The 21,625-nt window shown below is 40.4% G+C and overlaps 1 protein-coding gene across 12 annotated transcripts in view; it reads left to right on the forward strand.

Annotated features, from left to right (window-relative positions):
- The first annotated feature begins 3,502 nt into the window (after nucleotides 1-3,502).
- The window catches only part of EYA4 (EYA transcriptional coactivator and phosphatase 4), a 140,565-nt gene continuing 122,442 nt past the window's right edge, over nucleotides 3,503-21,625 (forward strand). For 11 of the 12 annotated variants that reach the window (XM_048299125.1, XM_048299128.1, XM_048299127.1 and 8 more), the window contains exons 1-2: nucleotides 3,503-3,613; nucleotides 19,764-19,865. In XM_048299125.1, coding sequence (XP_048155082.1) covers nucleotides 19,833-19,865 — 33 coding nt within the window. In that variant the 5' untranslated portion in view covers nucleotides 3,503-3,613; nucleotides 19,764-19,832. Of the gene's footprint in view, nucleotides 3,614-4,834; nucleotides 5,467-19,763; nucleotides 19,866-21,625 lie in introns of those variants that run through there. The other variant, XM_048299126.1, reaches the window with a different exon arrangement.

Genomic DNA, 21,625 nt, shown 5'->3' on the forward strand with positions numbered 1-21,625 from the left:
GGCATACTTGAAAATTGAAACCAAAAAATAGGTTATATAACATACTTAAAGGCACAGTTGGCATTTCAAGATCACAATGACTATCCAGTTGTAACCTGTTTTTGTACCCACAGCTGAACCCTGCATGTCAAATTACTGAAAAGGGTGGGCCACTTTCTTTTTAAACCTGAAATCTGATAACCACGTCAAAAGAACCCCCATTCATTCTTTTTTTTTTATGACTATAAATCCATGAAGCACCAATAACAACCTCAAGTATATTGATCAACAGTCTTTGCCTAATTAACATGCTTTTGGATTTCATACTTGAACCTGAAAATAAGAAACCATATTTCAAAGCCCTGCTTTTGCAAAACAAAATTTGCAACAGGTACCTAAGCTGGAAGCAGGATATGGTAGGCACGTCAATAAATCATAACAATGATACATTGACAAAATCATGACTCTCTGTCATTAGCTTTTCTCAGAATAATTTAAGCATAATCCCTTTGTCTAAACAACAACAAACCCTTGTTTTCACTGAGATGCAATGAAAAAGAATATTGGCTTAATTTTAAAATTGTTTATTAATATTCCAAGTCCCATATTGTTTTTAGCAACATATGCAAACATTATTCTCTGCAGCCGTACTGCTTATGGCTGTAATCTCACTAGATTTCACAAGGTAAGTAGGGTTGGGTCTGTAGTATTTGCGTGGAAGACTTGCAAGGAAATTCCAGGTTACTCTATGAAATTATATTTGCACAGGGTGACATTCTTCTGCTGACGCAGTATTGAACCAGCAGAAAGAATATGATCACAGGTGCTGCCTCTAATTAAGAGGCAAAACCAAGGATACTGAGAACTTGTGGGCATTAAACACCCTATAGTAATTTTTACCAGTGCAGGAGTGACCGCCCAAATACCAGTCTAGATAATTACAACCTGCCTACTTACATTCCCATGTTGCTTTAAATGGATAAGGTATTATTCTTCTATTCTGGTATAAAAGTGGATCCTGCAGCCCTTCCTTGGGCTCTATTAGGACTATTTCTAGCATGACCTTCTCCATGGTCACACAGAGTTATTCATGTGAACCAGTGCATTGTACTACATTTTGGATTTGCTGCCTTCTGAAATCACTTCCACTGAGCTCATTGGAATTTACTTCAGCCCAAAGACATTGATTTAACCAAAATCATCATTTAATTACTGCCTGTGAAAGTCATACTTACAATAAATCTCTGCAAAAAACTGTCTGATTATCAGATCAGCTTCTGCCAGACTCCCTTCAGTACATGCGACACCCATCAGTTTTGGCATGACCCTGCCTGCCCTCACCAAAATCAACAGCAACACAGCAGCATGGTTCAGCACCATCAAGATCAGGCCCCTTGTGGGGAGATTTGCCTTTGGACCATACCATGTACCAGCAGTGCAGGCCTCCCATACCTCCTCAATTTGAAGCAAGTTACACTGAACAAAGATATAGATAATCTTTTCAAGTCAGCTGTACATTTTAAGAGAGAGTGCAACAGATGGTTAAGAGCTTGCTTTAAAGTGATATGTCTATTAAAGCAAACAATGTTACTACAGGACTGTTCCCCGCAACAGGAATTCACTTCATTGAAGTGGAAGGAAACCAGACTCCAGAAAACCTTCATTACCATGTTCAAGTACCTCACGCTAGACCACCATGCTGCCACGCACAAAAGTCCCCTCGAAAGGAAGGAGTTGTTTCCTCGCAGAAGGAGTCTGTTAGCACGATGGGTGCTGGCATTAGTCACAACTTAGTCTGTGGCAGGGTTGTCAATCATGATTACTTCTGCAAATCTGAGTTTTCTCCCCTTCCAATTACTCTCTAAACTCTCATTTTGAAAATTAATTTCCTATTTCTGGCTTGTCCTACACTATGTCAATTTGAAGGCTGGCTTTGGGAGGTTTTTTTAGTATAAAAGTTATTCTAGCTGTATTTCTGTAGGTCAAAGGAGTTTTCCAAGTCTGTCCTCTTTCTGAGTGATAACTCTTCCAAGACAGCAAATACAGGGTTTTTGTAGACTTGTTTTCATGAAGATTAAATCATCTGAAGTCTGAAATTATTTAGGAGAAAGATGACCATGTTAGTACAATTCATTCAATGCAAATTATGAAATGCAAAGGCTTGAGTAAAGTTAAATAGTTTTAAATAGTATTACCAAATGCAAAATGAGAAAAGAGAAGGCAGGTAGGAAAGAATCTTCACTAGGAAAGAATCTTCACAAATCAGTACTTTTTCCCCACTCATTTCATGTGATTTGCTGACCTCAAAAACTTCTAACATTCATGACTTCTGAAAGCCAGGACTTTTCTCTCACATCTCTCTCCAAATATAGGGCCTAACTTTTGCCTCCTCTTTTAATTTTTTTACATAGATCCTTTGGAGAGTGAAGTTAACTTGACAGAAAGAGGGTGATGCAGCTGGTTGAACAAGAGCCACTCAATCCACTCAGTGAAACTATAGTCAGAAGATAATACAAGGTGAAGGGTAAGAGTATGAAATGTGACTAAGCAATTAGGGATTTTCTTCCGCTTCCCCACACAAAGGAGCAAAGAGGACCAAATGCAGCTGCTGAATTTCTTTGCAGAGAAGAGTGGTCAGTTTCAGAGCAGGAGAGGACTTCATCCACAATGACCAGTTTGAGAGAAAGGAGACAAATATATCCTATAAGAGGGTACACCAACCAGTCCTGTTGTGTAGCACTTGATCGAGTATGAACTTAATCATTAAAACTCAGGATTACTTTATAATAGTGTTGGTTTCTTCTAGAAAAAAACAAGGGGAAAAAGTGAAGTGTGGACTTCACTACCTGTACCTCAGTGGACTGGCACTAATCAACCCCTGCCGTTCAGGGCTCCCTCCTTTGCTCCCATCACTACTAACTGCAGATGCCAGGGAGTACCGAGAGCAAAAGGTTCAGGCCCCGGGCTGCGTGGCCGGGGACCGCGGGAGGGACACTTCGGAGTTGTCTGGTGGCCGGGTCAGCCGGCGGTCCGTGCCCGCCGCGGTGTTCCGAGCCCGGGGCAGCGGCTGTGCCGGTGAGCTGAGCGGGGCAGCGGCGGGTGGGCAGCGGGGCTGCCGTGCCGAGAGGGGCCGGCACAGGGAGCAGCCCCGGCGGCAGCTCCAGGCACAAGTGCGGAGCGGCGCCCGGGGCTGCGCTGGCTCCCGGCTCCGCGCCCCTTACCTCCGCGCTCCCGGGACGGCCTTTTTGGGCGGGAGGGCGGGAGGGGGTTACCTTTTCTTAGGGAAGTCCCGTCCCTTGCCAGGGAAAATTTTTACGTTCCTGTGAGTGAGAAGCAACTAGTTGCACTCTAGTGCGAGGAGTGTTTGGCTTCTCCCGTACCAGCCTCCTCCTCCATCTACCTCCCCCCCACCCCCCCCGCCCCGAATTTCTCCTCCCGTTTTGCTCCGAGTCGCTCTTTATTTGTGTGTGGAGAAAAGGGGGGGGGTGGGGGGGGGGGGACTTTTAGAGGGGATGTTCTGTTTTTGCCAGAGGAACAGTGCAAAAGGGGAGCCTCGGCTCGGAGAAGGTACGAGAATAAATAAATAAGGAGCGGCCCTAAAATAAAGGTAGCGGCAGATTCCGGCAGCGAGAAGGTGAGTGTCTCTGACTTCCCCGTCCCTGCGTCTCCCTCCCACCCCTTCTGCTTGGAGGTGGAGGAAACGGGTTCCCTGCTTCATGTGCATGTGTTCGTGGAGGGGGTGTGTGCGTGTGCTTGTATTTAGCGTTTATTTAGGACTGTTTTCGCGTCGGTTCGATGACAACAACAACAACAACAACAAAGTTGCTGTAAAACAAATATGATGGGAGGGAGCATTGGAGCCGTCCATCGCGGGGTAGAGATGAGCTTTCCCTGCCGGCTCCACGCGAGTTTAATTGCAAAAAACCAAACTGATCTCCCGTGCGGACGGGGTGATTTTTCCACGCCCAGCCAGACTTTCTGCCTCTCTCCAGGTGACATTCCCTGCCGTTTTGCCCTCACTGCTCTTCGGCTGGGTGTTACCGGGGCTGCTGGGGTAAGCCCCAAGACAGGAGCAAGCCGCGACGGCTGCCGTCTCATTGTTCTCCGCTTGCGCCTCCCGCCCACTCCCGGTGCGGCGGAAACGGGGGGCCCGGGCTGTGCCCCGCGAGCAGCTGGGGGCTGTCGGCCCGCCTGGGGTGGGCGAGAGGGCTCTGCTAGCCGCCGGGTCGCTCTGCCGACAGCCTGCCCCTGCGAGGGCCGGCGGCGGGGCCAGCGGCGGCTTGACCGGGGGCTGGGAGGAAACAACATTTCTGGCGGCGGGGGTCCCCTCCGGACAGAGCGGCATGAAAACACGCAGGGATGGTAGTCCCTTTCCGAAACTCCTGTTGCTCCAGCGAGGGTCCGGTCAGCGCGGGGGCGAGGCAGCCCGGCCGGGACGCGCAGGCACGGGCGGCAGCGGCGGAGGAGCCGGTCAGTTCCGCCGCCCGCCCTCGGCCCCGCGCTGCCCCAGCGCCGGCCGCGCTCGGGAGTCTCCGCTGCCCGCCTGCCTCGGGGCGGAGCGCTGCCACCGTGCCGCGGTCGGGGTGCCGGCGGACGGGGCAAGCTGCCTCCCACTGCCTCCTGGCCGGCAGCCGCCGTGGGGGCTCCGGGGGTCACTTTTTCCAGCGTCCGAAGGGAGCGGGGACAGAGCTGCCCGTTGTTTTTGTTCCTCTCCGTTTCCTCTCCCTGAGGGATGTCTCTTGCCTTTCCCTTCCCCCGCCCCGGCTTGTTTTTCTTGTGGTTTAAAGAAAAAACGTTGCGTTTTCGGGTCGTCCCACGGCGCCCCCGCCCCCGCCGCGGTCCCCGCTGCGCCGGCGGAGGGGGCACGGGGAAGCCCCGGCGCGGGGGTCCCGCCGCCTTTTCCACCGGCAATGCGGGGACTTGTGTTTTGGTTAGAAAGCTTTTCCACGTGGGTAAGCCTTGTGTGTGTGTGCGTACTTGATCCCCGAGGAGGTAACAGGATTCTCCGTGTTCAAACCCAGTGGGCTCTTAGCCATTAATTTCCTTCTCCTGCTGTCATTACAGACACTTCCAAAGTCAGATACCCGCGGAGAAACGCCATCTGGGTTTCACACGGCGGTTCTCCCCGAGCCGCGGGGTGTCCGCGCCGTACCCGGCCGGACACAGGGCTGCCCGGGGTGCAGCCCCGCGGCGCCTTCCGCCGGGAAGGGAGAGAGGGATCCCACGGCATCGCCGCTGCCAATCGGTAGTTGGCATCTAAAGTTTCATTTACATTTATGAAACTGCCGCTCCGAGCCAAGCAGGCGCGGTGCTGCCGGCTCCGTACCCGCGGGCAGGGCTTGCAGCCGAGCACACGGAGGGACACGCTGGGCTCGCGCGTGGCGGTGTGAAATAGCTGGTATTGTACAAAAATCCCGGAGGCACGCTGTACCAGACAAGGGAGCGCCTTGGCCGGTTCCAGTTTAAGTATGAAGTCATGCTAGAACAGTAAGGAACCAGTATTTACAGTTTTCTAAGTTTTGTTTTACGTGTTGCATTTGCGGAGACTAGAAAGCGTATCTAAGATAAACTAATCAGCAGTTTAGATCTAGAGGGAATTATACAAAGACGGCATCTTTTCTGTTTGGCAAAAAGATTTTCTGGTCTGACCTCAGAGTTGGATGTTTGAAGCATGTACTTTGCATTGAAGCTCAGGCCATATCTTTGTTTCATTTCCTTAACACTCAAAAGGAAAATTTCGCAAAATTGCTGCGGGTCTGACTTTTTCTCCTAACATTTCTGAAAATGGTGCCAAATAACAAATGCCTGCATACTTGCAATATATATCATACTGTGAGTAAAGTGGAAATACAGACTGACATTTCTCTCTCTTCACGGTGATTCTTTCTCTGTTTGGCGTCTAACATTAGCTGGTCTGTATCTGAAACAGCTCTGTTTGCTTTTTTTTGAAAATTGTGGTATTTATGTTACCAAATGTTCTTCAACCAAATTTAATAGAAATGAAAGTGGAGTAGGTTGATTAATCTTTTATGTACCTTTGTTCAGATAATTTGTATGCAGTTATTAATTGTTACATGTATATGATGGTATTGATAATAAATTTAGTTGAAGGTTACTCTTGCCGGATTTGTCTTTATTAATGGCCTCACAACATTTTGCAGCATAAATTTATTCTGTATGGATTATGTCAATGGAATAAATAAATTCTAAACAAGCAATGTATTGGGTAGGGCACTAGTGGGTTCTCAGTTAATTGAAGTTCCCAGTTAAAATATTTCAAACAAGGCAACTGTAGAAATATAGCTATAGATAGTATCATGTGGCATATTTTTAGCATCTGATGCAAGTGTTAAAGTTTAACTCTTTAAACTTTATGCAACTCTTTTAAACCTTATGCAAGTCCTAGAATTAATGTTAATCACTGGCATTTGGTGAGGGAAGGTACCTGTCTGTTTCCTTGTTGAAGTGGTAGTATTGGATGATGTTGTGTGCAATCCACTAGTGCTAAAATTTAAATAGCATTTTACCCTCTTAAATACAAAAGTTACCACAGAAAGAAAAAAAGAAAATCCTGGAATTTCTGTTAAACACTCTAGGACACAGCCATTATTTTTTTTCTGTGTTATCTTTTTCCTTCTTGAAAGTAGGGATTTTATGAACTCAGGGTAGAGCAGGTCTCCCTTTTTATAAGGAGCGTTTATTCAGCATACTTCTATATTGCAGCTGCTGATCATATTTCATAGAGCTGTTAAAGCACTTAAAACCTAAAATTAGGTACTGTCTGGTAGTAAATATTTCAAATCACTCCTTGAAAAACAGGCTTAAAAAAGAGACATTTTGAAATATATCGTTGAGGAAAAGTAATCTTGCGTTGCTCTTACTCGGTGCAATACTAATCTAAATCACTGATTTCAGCACAGGGTGCTTTTTCTTTAGGTTTTCTTAATCTCTCGGATTTTTATTGTGATTTTATGCTGGCTTTATTTGATATCATAACCAGCTACTTTGTTCAGGCTATGTTTATGACTGCAACGCTTGAATTAACAGGTGTCGAATTAACTTCTAACATACCTGTGCTTCTAGTGAGTATTCTTGTGACATTAAGAATTGAAACATAAGTTTCTTCACTTCCTGTGTGCATGTTTCTGGATAGTTGTTAGTTGCAGAAGGTGTACACTTGCTTTTTTCCCAGATTTAGGATGAGTTAATTTACAGATTACTATTTTCAAATTGAGGGGTGGGGTTAGGTTTGTTTTTCAGTTGAAGCATAGGAATAGGTTTATTTGCTCACTAGGTTTCATTTTGGTACTCTCAGGGTTTGCAGGAAAAATACAAACACAGGGGCATCAAATTAACAGACATATGTCGAGCTTGTCAAGTATTTTTAAAGCTTTTTGGAAGTTCACCGCTAAACCAAGTCTGGTAGCAGCAACACTCAGATGTCTTTGTTTTTTCCTTTGTACTTGGGAATCCAATAGTATTTCTGCTATCTAATATATCTGTAATCTTCTTGACATTTTGTGTTAAAAAAACCCAGCATTTATGGTATGCAACTGGAAGAAGAGTGTTGAAATTCAGTCACTGACCCAGAGGTTTATAAGTACGCCTAATATGTGCTATTTTTCTTTTCTGGATTTGAATATTGTGCAAATGTATGTCCCACTTAACCTTTTTCTGTCATTGAAAAGTGCTAATTGATCTTGCTGACCCTGACATAATAGTATAGTTTGATATTCAAAACCTTTCAGCTTTGGCATGGCCCTTTTATCACCCCTGAGATTTCAGGGCATGGTTCTACTGAAGGCATAAACTGCTACTCTTTGAAAAATTAAATAAAAATGGTTATTAAAAATAAATTATGGTCTTTTAAAGCTAGTAGATGTCTTACCTATCAAAGCCTCAGGATTTACAATATACATTAAAAACTTTCTGCTTTACTTCTATGTATTAGGTGACATTTTAGATGTTGCTGTACAGAAATCAGATTTTTGTGAAATAACTTTTTGGCCAATTCCACACTTCTGTGTTGCAATGTTATTAAATCTGTCATTAAATCAGAAGTGGTTAAAGGAACTTGGATGCATTTTGCAGCGCAAAAGCTCAGATAAGAAGAGTGCTTATATGTCAAATAAATAGTAAAATCCTTTTGAAAAGGCAATAAAACTCACGTTTTTAGTCCACATTGTAGTTTGCAATGCTGCCAGAAGGATTGCTTTTGGGATGCCTGTAATACAGGACCTTAAAGGCAAAAACTCTTTTACAGCAGTTTCTTCTTTTTGTCTCTAAGCCTGAGAAATGTGTCGAATAGCTGGCTGCCTTTTTGCTTTAATGTTAAACAGTGTGAAAATTACTTTGATGATTGACTATCCTATATTGAAATGTATCACTGGGCAGTCTCAGTCACAGGATCATATAGGCTAGTTATCAGGCTTTTGAGCAAAATGTCAGATGCTAATGGCTGTCAGAGGAATACTAAAGTTTAAGCATTTTATTTTCAATATGTTTAAAATTTCCTTATTTCTCTAAGGGAATATTATAATGACTAGTGATTATCTTCAGAACTTCTCACTCCTTACACCAGTGAGACTCTTTTGGTCTTAGGCTGTTAGGCTTGGGTACTACACACTAGAATTTTAGCTAGGCTGCAGTTATCATGGATTTGAAAAGAAGTTTGGAGGATTTCTGTGCATGAATTCCTTTGGAGCTCTATGTCTTTTTCCTAGACCTAAATAAATAAGCACTGTTACGATGATTTTTCATTCAGTAGATGTTCGTAGATCTACAGTGGAGGGCAGTTCAGTTGGATGTAATTTAAATGCGGTCTCTGAAGACCTCTGTCTGTCTGGGCTGACTGAATACTCTCTTTGCACTAGGGTTGTGCTGGACTATAAAATTTGACCAATTTGGAGCAGAAAATTAGAAAAAAGACCTCCCAAGGCAACTTGAAAAATATTCACATACAGAAGACTGATTTTTGCATAGTTGTTAACTTTTTATTTATGCATTTAAGTTACTATGCACTAGATTTTTTGGCAGCATTAAAATTAACTACTATTGTGATATGACCCAGTACAAGTTCACATTCTCAGAAGCGTAAAAAATTATTGCTGCCTTTTTTTTTTTAATTGGGTAGATCAGCGAGTAACTAGTCTGCTCTTGAAATATATATAATTAAACCACAAAAACTTAAATTAAAATACCATGTAGGGTCTGATTTAGACCATAAAAGTAAAAGAAATACAGAGCTGAGTTTGCAATTTTTCAAATAATTCTCCTCTATGACTGTGTGTATATAACTGTTGAAATCAATGCTGGTGCATGAGGTAATTGGAAACTTAACTTGATGTTTTGTGCCAGATCCTTAGCTGTTGCAAATTGGAGTAGGAATGCTGAAATTACTGGAGTGGTCTCACATTATGCCAGATGAGTATCTAGTCCTCTATTCTTAGTTCAGTCTGCTTTTTTGGTGGGGTATTGCAATATGTATTATATGTGTGAGATCACATGCAGAGAGAAGTAATCCTGCAATACTTAGGGAAAAAAATGGGAGTTAAGTATAAACATCCAAACTATATATTTTTTTCTTCCATTTCAAGGCATTTTTATACTCCATACAAGGCATTTATATGTTAGAACTTTTTTTTTTGTAGCATTTTATAAATGACCACAGAAATGCCTTTTACAGTAACTGTATTCTTGAAAATGATGCAGTTAGAAATATTGCTAATTGTCTGTATTGTTTTAATTCTGTTAAGGCAACTTTGTTGCTCAAAGAAATGAGTAATCAGGTTGTGCTTATTCAGGGACACTTCATGAATGCCAAATCTATTCAAAGAAAGGCATGAAGTCCGTTTACCGTATTAAAACCCATCTGGATGTTTCTTTTTATTTACTGTAGTATATTCCCAGAACTCCACAGAAAATGAAGTTTATCTTACTCTGAAGAGAGAGCAGCTACACCAGCCTCTGTACACTTCAGTTTATGCATCCTGACATCACGCTGTATGTGAGGTCCTTCTTCCAGCTCTCCCGAGTGTCCCAGCATAGACATGGTTTCACAAAGCCAGGCACAGCTCAAGGAGATTATGCACATTTCCTCTACCAAGTTCTAGCAACACAACCCAAACTCAACCTAGCATTTCTGTTCTGGTCTTCTTAACACAGAGAACTGGGAAGTTGACAACTAATAGGGCTGAATGGTATAGAGATTTTCACAAATGCAGAGATTATATTCTGGGAAAGGGTCTTGAAAATAACATTTCCTGTTACCCCAAGGCAAGATTTGGGACTGTGGCAGATTTTCCAAATGGGAAGATGAAAGTACTTTTCCACTCAGACACCTATTTTTTATGTTTATTCTAATCTGGCATGGTAGAAGGATCTAATACAATGTTCAAATTAACTTTTTTCAGTTAATTGCTCCTTCAGAGAAGCAATATTTTTGTGCTCAAAGTACCATCTGAATCCTGAGCTCACTGTGCAGCAATATGTCTGGGAGTCACCTGCAACAGGAGGTTTTCAGCTGAAATGGCTAGATAATGTGTTTCCTAGTCACTTCTGGTAGCTAGTTATCTATGATTCAGTTTGTTTTCCAATTTTCTGATTAAATGATAGTCTGATTTCTGCAAGGGCTAGATGAGCAGTCAATTTTTTTGGCATAAAACAAATGAAATAGAAGAGTTTGCTCCCTGATAGTTGTGAAATCGCCCAGCTTTTTGAGATCTTGCTTAGATCTGCATTGAAGGAAGTCCAGGATTGGAACAGCAGTTTGAGAGATGCTGTCAAATCAGGACTTAGTCTGGAATACTTTGATAATAGGTCTGTAGGAAGAGATCCATCATTTTGCTGTTTTTTGCGTCATTATCTAGCAATATTGGTTCATATAAGCATCAAGAAGTAACCTCATGTGTGACTAACCCTATCTGCAGTCCTACCTCCGTCTGTTTCCTGTGGTAGAGGACAGAAAAGTGTGAAGCCATGGTTTCACATTTGGTCGCAGCGCTTCTAAAGCAGCCCCTTAACCCGCCTCTGCCGGCCACTCGTTTAAGTTGGATCTGTTCCTGCTGTGGTTCACAAACAGCTGTGCTGGCAACGAGGCAAAGGTCGGAATGAGTGGCAGCACCCGTGCTGCTGAGCCTGGCAGCGGTGCTGCAGAAATAGCTGCAGAACCACAGTCTCCGTTACCTAATCTGCCACCTCTATTAACTGAAGTGCAGGGTTCAAGTCTGCGGGATAGGTGGAATTTTTCAGAATGAAACATTGCCTACAAAAATGATCCCTTGATCTTAATCAAAAGGTTGTGTTGATGCAGGGATTTTTGACTAAAACTGAAGTAGCTGCAAATAATTTGCAGATACATGTGCAAGTTAAAACAATAGAGAAAGTGCTGGGGCCTTTGGAGGGGACAGCTGTGATTTTCTTGAAGGAAGGCAGGAGTTCAGACATGATACCAGATGACAGAACTTTTCCAGATCTTTGCACTGCTGTCCAAAATGTGGGCTTGCAGGGAACAGGAGGAGCATAACCCCAGTAGAAATAGGACGTCACTGCCAAGGGCTGCAGCGCTCGTGACAGGCTGCATTCTTTTATCACTATTCCCGGGGAAAGAAGTGCAATAATTTCTCAGAAGTGGCCATTACATAGCTGTCACTGTAGACAAGTGCTTAATTTATGGCAACTATTTTTTATTAGTCTCCACTGTCACAGAGTATTAACTTACAGGCTATCACATTCCAAATGACTTTTTTTATGTTGTTCCCATATAACACTGGAATATGCACACTATTCCGCATCACGGGTTTATGAACACTCAGGCAAGCCAAAGCAGCAATATTATTTTTGATGTGAGTACAAGTTTGATTTCTAAAGATAAGCGTAGTGATGTAATAAAGTTCTGTAAGTCTATCTTGAGTTGACATGACTTTTTGATTAATAAAGTTGAAGGATACAAAATCAACTTGGCACAAATGAAATGGATTAAGCAGCAAAATAAAGCATAGATTTCACAAATAGTTACTTGTTAACAAGTCTTTAAAAAGCATGCTATTACAAAGAGTTTTTCATGGGGCAATCATCAAATTAAAACCTATTTATTATTTTACCGGTGACACAAGATTAGTAAGTTCGACAAGAAGTAATACCCTTGATTAGAACAATTGCTGACCCAATAAAAGATATTTTTCTTCTTACAAACTTCCTTATACTTCTGTTGTTAGGCTGTAATGCCTAAAGTACTGCTACTACAAAGACTGAGGGGTGGGTAAATAATGAGGAGTGCAGATTGATGAGAGTAGTCTGGCTCGTTGAGCAAACTGAAAGCAAGCAAACAGTATGTGCTTCCCTACAAGCCAGCAGTTTATTTAAAAAAACCCCAAACAAATGGAGGCTATAGCGAATAATAATGATGGTATTGTAGCCAAAAAAAGGAGTACTAACTTAAACTAAGTACTCAGCAGAGTAGGAGGGGTTACATTATCTGTGTAGGTAGTACAGGTGCAGCTACTACTGTAAAGCTGTACCCTTTCTTAGCTTTAGAAAGGTAGTTTGAAAAATTGGAGGTTTCATATTTAAGACCAGAGGAGTAATTAAACAATTGGAAAATGTTTCTTCCAGGGGATTAACAAATTTTAGTTGATCAAAGGAGAATCTAACGTAGTTTGAGCACAGCTAATAAATATCTAAATGGGGAAATGTGGTAAAGGATGCACTGTCAAAACAGTAGTTTTAGTTAAAATCTGAGAATAGCTGTTTTTCACAATTACTTTGTGTGGCACACTTACTGCGGGCTCAGAGTAAAAGAGATTTGCCTGTAGGATTGCGAGCTGTTCCACAGATGTCACATTTCAGTTACCTATGAGGACTGCTGGTGGGCCAGGAGCTGAAATGAGTGCAGACAGCTCATGTGAGGATCAGCATAAAAAATGTAGATTACACAGGACATCTGGTATGGCGTTTTGCATTTGTGCTGGACAAAGATGGTACATGGAAAATTTTCTACTTTTCAGTCATTGTGTTCTGATGGTTTCAGTTTGACTTGATGGCTGGGGTGCAGCAGTGTTAGGTTTGGTGAGTAATAATTGTCATTCTGTTCTGTCAGAAGCCACCCAAGCTGCATGCTGGCACCAGAAGGAGTTCCATATTCTGGGACAGTTCTGCATTCACACTTTTTGTTTCCCACTGTTCATGGAATGAAAAAATAACACTTTCTCAAATGCAATATTTAGGGGTTACTGTCAAATTTAGTTAATAACATTTCATTTCTTCTACCAAACCAGAACCAAAGTGCCCAGACTTCTTTTGGGTTGGTTAACTTTGTGTTTCTTTCTGACGTTTCAAAATGTTCCATTCAAGAATTTCATGTGAGACATTTGGCAGTAACAGGAATAACAGCTACTGGACAATTACTCTCACACGTAAAAAGGATGGGCATGCTGCGAACTTCCTCCTTCATCAGGATGTTTCTAGTAATCCTAGGGAGTATCTGAACTTCTACAGTAACTCTCATGGCATCCTCATACTGTTGAATACACTCTTCAAACTGTGGCATGGTTTTTAAAGCAAATAGGATCAAAGGTACTGTGCTGTCACAGCTTTCATGAATCCATGTGGCTGGGTTCTTTGCATCAAGTTTTTCAGCCTTGTAAAACTGCTGCTTTCTTTTACCTTGTGGATATGCTCATTTTTAGGTTCTCCTAAATTCTAGAGTGTTTCTGTTTTAGAAATAGCTTTTTTTTTGTTATTTTATACTAGTTTTGTGTCACAAGGTTTTTGAGAGGGCTTTTTGTGTATAAAAGGTAAATTTGACATGCTTTTTTGGGGAGAGGGAAAAATAAATAATATTTTCAAGTTGACAGTGTGTTTTTAAATACTCTGGCTAACAAAGTATAGCCTTTTTCTTTCTGTTTTCAGTGGCATGTTTATAAAGAATTGAAATGTTTTATTTGTTTTATTTACAGCTATTTCTACAAAAAAAGAGAGAATAATTGTCTCAGAAGTCAACCAAAATACCAAATCACATGTAGTAAAACCCAAAATTGTTCCCCCTAAAAAAAATCTAATTGTTTAAAACGTTGAAATGGCCAGCTAGTAGGAAAACAAAATTTTAATAAAAAATCTTAGCAGAGTATGCTTCTATCTGTGTCATCTTTGCGTTACTTGTTTGGGTTTTGTTTCTTTTCCCTGTAAACCACCTTTATTTTCTCTTTATTTTTAGGGGAACACAGTGGGATTCTAGATCAGACTTGTTTATAAATCAAGGACAGAAGTCTCAGAATTTGTTTTATTCATTTCTATCTGGAAAATTCTGTAACTGATTAATTTGGAATGAGATAGATGAAGTCTGTGTAGCTGCATGCCTTCTCTAAGCATGAGTGATGAGGTCTTGTACAGTTGGGAAGCCCCTAAGCGTCAGTGGATTTGTAGCTCTGGTCTCAATCTTGACAATTTCACAGTGCTAGGATAAGGGAGGTATTGCTGAGTTTATAATTCTATATTCTTAAATTTAATCCTTCTTATTCATTGCACAGGTATGGGATGGGAGGGGTAGGAAGAGTAGGGGAATCAGTTTTAGTTCACATTTGAGTATCTATAAAGTTGGTAGCCAGAGTTGCAAGAGATAAATGCTGCACCCTGTTCTTCTACCTAAAGTAAATGAGATCCAGTGCTTACAGGTGTTTGCCATTTGCCAGGAAGCCTTTCTGTTTTCCCCATTTTTTTTGTGTTGCATAATGGTAATGGGACAGCAGGCAGATCTATTGTCATGGAGACTTTTAGTTTCCTACCTGGTTTACGTACCTAACTGATGCAGGGCCATCATGGTCTGTGTTGCTCTGCTTTGTTTGTCTTGGTGCCTGTTTTTGATTGGTACCAAATGGTTTTGTGGTGGTGTGACTTGTTTCTAAGTTGGAAGTACCTGATGCAGAGTGGGAATACCATCTTAATTTTTCTTGAATAAAATGTCCACAAATGCTACACAAGCAATGCCACCCTCCAGCAAACTCAGTTCAAGGAAGAAAATTACGCAGAACTGACAATTATACAAATATTCATTGAAGACCATGCAGAAATTGCAAGACTGTGTCTAACAAGTGTATAGTGACTTGCATGAAAGTCAATAATTTGATCTGAACTTTGAGGAGTTTTCAGTGTGTTGCGGCTTGATGGCATGAATTGTGTCTGTTTTGATTACTGTGTTTAGTGTCTGGCATGAATTCATGTGCTCAGAAAGGAAGATGGAAATAACAACTTATATCGCAGTTACAGATGTGTAATTTTTCAGGAGAGGGAGAAGGTAGAGGGAAGCTAGATGAGCTCAGAACTGTAAATGTGTGGTGGGTGTTGAAGATCCCATACCTGTTCTTGACATGCATCTTAACCTAAGATCTGAAAATGACTGAAAATATCTTGTGTCAGCAGAAACAAACACTACTTCATCTCCAGCAGGAATCGTAGTAAGACTCTAAATCTAATAATGTCTGACATTGCACCTTGAAGCTTATGAACTTCAGAGGCACATTATATACATTAGAATATATACCATATGCCCAGTTTAGACATATGCATGTTCTTATGCACATCCACGCTGGATACATGCTGGAATGAGAACACTGAATGGGTCTTAAAAGGTGTCCTGTGCAGCCCCCTCCAAGTAGCCAGTATGCTGTCACCCAAGTATTTACTGTGAAAATGAGGGCTGTTTGTAGAGAAAGCAGATGGGTGGTTCTGCTCGCTTTTCGGGACATCATGGAAATTCCTCCCGTATTCCTTCCCTGTTTGCAACAGTGTGTGTGGTTAAAACAGGCAGGGTATTCATCTGTGTAAAGTTGCATGGGTTTTTCTGTGAAATCCCAGCATAATTAAGATTATTCAAAATAAGGAATAATCTATCTTCTCTATTTAAGCAATGCATCTGCAAATGAAAATCGATGTACGCAGGTGCTCAGCAGAACACAAAACCCAGGGAAGATGATTTCCTTCCATCAGGGCTTGCTGGAAATGCCTGAAGCTAAAATTGGTGGTACATGACGGTATTGCTGTCCTCTCCACTGCATGCCAAGGGCTCTGATGAGGACGGAGCTCAGATTTTCGGATGTCACTAATATAGAAGTGGGTCCTGGATGTGCTACAAAGGATTCCAGAATGCTCTAAGACTTCTCTGAGACTAAAATTCTCATCCTCAGCAAGTTAAAAGTGGTCTGCAATCAAACTGGTCCAAAGACAGCCATATTTAACCCTCTTCTGGATGATGGATTCTTCTTGGAGATCCATAACCCTGTCTGGCCGACAGGAGGGCCTGAAGCAGTCTCTGAAATACTCTTGGGAAACATGTAGATTTTTAAGACTGGTTTTCACCTGTGGGTCCCCAAACTTCACATTCTATCTTGAGCTGGTGGAAGTTGCAACACAGGATCATAGTAGACATCCCATAGAAAATGAAATTGTATTACATTTTCAGTCATTTATAAAGCAGTGTGCAGCAGATCCTCAAGTAGTTTATTTTCTTTAACTTATGTGTGTATCTCTGGAAGGAAACACATGTTTCTCCTCATGGTCAAGTCCTGGAAGTTGCAGTTTAAATTTGATGAAGTGTTTTATTCCCTCAGATAAAAATAAATAAATAAAAAATTAGATTTAAATGCATTTGCTGATGAGGAAAGTCAGGAATCCTCCTAATTAAGACATTTCTTAGAAAGGTAAAATTTTTATCTGGGAGCATAAAACACTTCATCAGTTTTAAAGCCACATCTGCAAGGAGTGGATAAAGAGGAGAAACAGGCATTTTTCTTCATTCTGGCTTGTCTGAGAGTTTAAGACTTTTAACAACAGTTTTAAAAGTATTTAAACCCAGTTAGAAACACTTGCAATATAATAGGGATAAGAGTGCCCTCCCTCCCTCTGTTTTTAATCTGGTTCTCTTGATGGAATAAACTACAAGGTTGAATTGGTAACTGGATTATTGCCTCATAAAACAGCACGAGGTTACTATTATCCTTTAATTTTATATCTTTACTAGGGAGTAATGTTGGTCTTATTTAAATCACTGACTTCTCTAATGGTTTTTCTCCTCTTTTACAAATGTATAAAACTAAACCCTAAAGGATTTGGTCTAAGTGCAATTGGCATAAGTGCCATTATAAAAATCTTTGTGTTAGCAGTTGGTTATAATCAACTGCTTTAACTGGGCTCAGAATGCAGCAAGTTTCAGCTGTTGATAGGTAGAATAAAACTGATAAAATATTATTTCTGAATTTCATTTTAAAAAGTGCCATTTCCAGTGAGAATTCTGAATTTTGAGAGAGTATGAAGATGAACTTCATGGAAACTTATAATTTAGCACGTTCATGCAAACAATATATTTAACATATTGTGTATCTCTGCAAAGATTAAAAAAAGCTTGTCTTTGTCTTGCAATTCAGTAAAGTAACTTCGAAAATTCAGGAAAACTTAGTCTTTTTTAGGAAGTGACTAATACATGTGGGATATTTAATGATGCAATCCAGTGAATGCACCCATCTGAATTTTGGGACACAACACCTGCTGTGAGTAAATCATTGGCAGGTCTTACTAATAAAACTCCTGTTGGATTTGTGTCACCAGGATGTATTTAAAATATTGATACACTGTTGTTTTAGGAAAAATGTGACATCCATCTGTTGATCTCAGTGTGCTTTGATTAAGCACCCATCAATAAGGAAAGAAACATGGGTCTATCTGTTATGGTATTGCTCTGTAGTTGAGTTATAGTTGAGTTTTATACAGAAAGTGGGGTATCTGTCACCTTGGTGACCTACTGACAGAATTACAGCATTTACTGTTTGAATGCAAGCCAGGTACTGACTTTTCAGTCGCTATACTTAGAAACTAGTCAAATAATTTGTTACATATTTTGTATTTTGACCATTTATTTCCACAGACAATCTTACCAATGCAATAAAGTGAACACACTACAAACTTTTAATTAAATCAAAGCAGATTTTATTTCAAGTTACTAATGGAATATTTTAGTATTGGTTGTAAAAATTCAACTCTGTGTTTGCAATTGCTTCCTTTGATTGGGACTGCTGCAGGCAATGCCATGTAGAGCTGCTTTCTCTTAAAATACCTATTGATCATGGCAGTCTTCTTTCTGAAATTTGCCTATAATGGGTGTTTCAAAGAAGCCTTTCAATTCTCCTTTTAGCTTCATTGAACAAAGACTGGAGGAGATATTTACAAACACAAGAGTGTGGGCTCCACATTGGCCAAAAAATCACGGGAAGTGATTACAGTTTTGGTGAAGGTGTTGTGGGGGAAGACATTGATGTCTTGGATCCCTCTGAAATTGAGAGGACACTAAAACCATTTTGAAAAAGGAATTCTTTTCAGCTGTGGTGAAATACATGTAACATGATTTTCTTGCAATTTGTCTTTTCCTTGTCTAACATCATGGCAAAAATTAATGAAATGTGAATAATTTTGAAACTTCAGCAACAGGGAAGAAAGACAGGAGGTGGCAGGAAAAACCGGGGTGAAACTGAAAGCAAGGTAGACTGGGGCTGTGCATTTGTGTGTGTGTTCCAGAAAATATATAATGCAAAACAAAATTTTTGGAAGTTACATTTTGGGGAGTAAGTGGAGGTATGGCAAGTAAGTTGCACTTGAGATTAAGAGAGGCAGTGTTCACAAGGCAATGCAGGGCAGTGGGTGAGAATATGTAGGTGCCGTGGTTTGTTCCATGTAGGTTCCATGGCTCTGGCTCCTTTCAAATATTCTGCAAATGCCAATACAGCTGTACATTGTTTGCATTTATTAGTGCTTGCTGGTCAGAATTTAAAACAGAGATCCATAATATGTTTAAGATACTGGGCATAGTCCCAGGTAGTTCCTTGTTGTGCCTTCTTGATAAACAAATCTAGGTAAGGTTGTTAAGCAAGTCCAGGATGTTTAGGTTCCTTAATGTATGTGTTTACATATTGATTTTTTTTTAATGTAACATGAGCTTTGATTAATTATATGGTTATTGCATATATGAAATATTCCCGTCTTTTTTTTTTTGTTCTAAATTATGCAAATTTGCATAACTCCAAAACGGATCTTTTCTGAGAAAGGAGATTGTAATATAATCATGTGGCTTTATAGTTAAGGTTACCATGATCATTCACAGGTAGAACTCTTAGAGAATAGAGTTTTCCTGTTGAAGATCTCAATATTTGATAAGAATGATTCACTCTATTAGAGAAGGAGTAGACATAGTAGATAATTAGGATAATGTCTGTCATTTAGCACTTTGTAGGGACCTGCATTTTATAAACCACTTTGTGAATTTAATTTAATCCTACAGGAATTTAATGAACCTGAGAGAGGGGACTCCATGCTGATAATTGCATAATAACCTATTTTTCTGCCAGACACTTAATGGCTAAGAGGTTATCATTAAATGTGTATTAAGCAGTTCTCTTCTATAACTGTCTTTATAATATGTTCTCTCAAGGGTTTTCGTTTGTTGACTACTTAAACAGCTGCCTGTATTCAACATTTTAGCTTCTTTATTGGTTTGTTTTCATAGCTTTTTTTTTCTGGCAGGAGTCAAAGACAAGTTCCTGTTTCTGTTGATGTATTTTAGATAGCTCCTAAAATAATACCGAAGGTGTTGAAGCACTTTAAATGAAATTAGTCTTCGCATGGGAACTTTGCTTCAGGTTTTAGCAAACCACAACCTCAGTTAGGCTATTTGTTTATTGAAGATTTGGTTTTGAAGTGAGGACCATAGACTAACATGTCATTTTTTATCTTCTTTTTTAATTTAGACTACTGAGCTGTAAATTGAAAGGAAGATAATTTCTGCTTGTGGAGGAAAATAAAGGTGAAAAACCTCAATGGAAGACTCTCAGGATCTAAGTGAACAATCAGTAAGTACAAATGTTGCTAAATTGAATTGAATAAATTGAACTCTTTCAACCAAGTTGTGTGAAAGGATTTTACTGTGGATTTGAAAATTGTAGTAAGATCTGGGGAAATCTTCTGAGCTCCTAGTTTTAAACCTTTTAGTTTGTATGTTAAATGAGTGGTTTTAGTATTTTTTCCTTGTTGAAATGAAGAAGATCTTTGTTATATAAGTTTTTGCAGAACTACAGTTTCTGGAGGGATATAATTAAGCTACATTGGAAGAATAAAATTTTAGAAATGTGCACAGTGGTATGCCTTTTTCAAATAATTGCATTAAAATGTATATCCATGGTGGTCTGTCAGTTTTGGCAAAGCAAGGGTTACCAAAAACATGAACAAAATATTTCAGATGGTCAGACTGTGGCAGATGACATACATAAAGTTTTTCAACTTTCTCTTGGCTTTCAAGGGGTTTGTGAGAATGGCAATCTATCTCCCTGTCCCATGTCAGAGGGAGATTCTTCTTGTTGCTGATGGCATTTCTGGGAAAAATGGGGTGGATATTTCTTCTCCTTTTTCCTTTCTTATTTTTCCTTTCCTTTAAGGATGCCATCTCCAGACCTCCTTAGCACCAGACTGCACCAGACTCCTGAGGAGACAGCTCCAAGCAAATTCAAAGCTATCTGGGCTTGCCAGCCAATGTATTGGCCTTGTTTTTAGCATTTTAATTTTCTACTGTTTCTTACTGGTCACAATAGGGACACATTTTGCCAGTACCGTGATCCCTACGATTCTGAGTTTGGGCACAGTGTACTAAAGATGAACAAAGGGATTTTGTCTTTCTGACTTGCTGAAAGAGGTTATCCATGCAATAAACTAGTTTGAATACATATATTTTTAGAGACTTTTATGGGTAACACAGGTGAAAGGAAGTGGGAAAAGTTGCATGTATTTCTAAAATGTCAGTAATTTTCTTTAATAAGGAGTACTTTTCTCCTGGCTGGGTAGCTCCTATCTGAGACTTTATCTTGGACTAGAGTTTTATTACTGATTTTAAATGGTACAGGACTGGAAAGTCTTAACAGTGTCTTAAGTCCCCATGGTGGTACTACTTGGGACAGCTGCACGTATTTATGTATTTAAAGTGTTCCCAACCAAAACTTTAGAGCCTGTAAAAGCTACATGGCTTCGTAATTTAATAAAGTTTTATAAAGGTTATAAAAGATTAGGCAGAAGTTCATCTCTTGCAGTCTGAGAAACAATTTTTCTGTTGACTATTCATGGTGTGGTTATTAATAGGAAGTAGATGAGCCAGTTTAGCTTAGTGCAAAAGCACCTTTTCATAGTAGTTAAAATGTTTTTGCAGCACTGGATGCCTGATAAATGCCTATTTCAGAAGGTATTTTACTACCCTATCATACTATAATCTCTGTGATACTTCTCATAAGTGCTACATAGCTTTATGTTGATATGTGAAAACAGTCTGCAGATTGCAAATTGAGGTGAAATCTGTGCTGTGTTGCATACAGAGATAGGATTTGATGTCCTTAAGAAATGTCACAGAAAATCGTGATTCAAGACAAGTTTATTCTTCTTACTCTTCAGTAACAGTGTCAGAACTTGAAGGTAACGGGTGGGAGAGCCATTTCATCACTCCCTTCATCCAGGTGGGCACTGAGACTAAAATCTCACCAAGATATTGGGCACTGTCCTGGGAAAAGGAATTGTGTGAGGCCTGTCTGCCTAGAGCAGGCACTAAGCCTTCATCTCCCAACTTGAAAAG

This window comes from Corvus hawaiiensis, chromosome 3 (assembly GCF_020740725.1).
Source record: "Corvus hawaiiensis isolate bCorHaw1 chromosome 3, bCorHaw1.pri.cur, whole genome shotgun sequence".
Taxonomy (NCBI): Eukaryota; Metazoa; Chordata; class Aves; order Passeriformes; family Corvidae; genus Corvus; species Corvus hawaiiensis.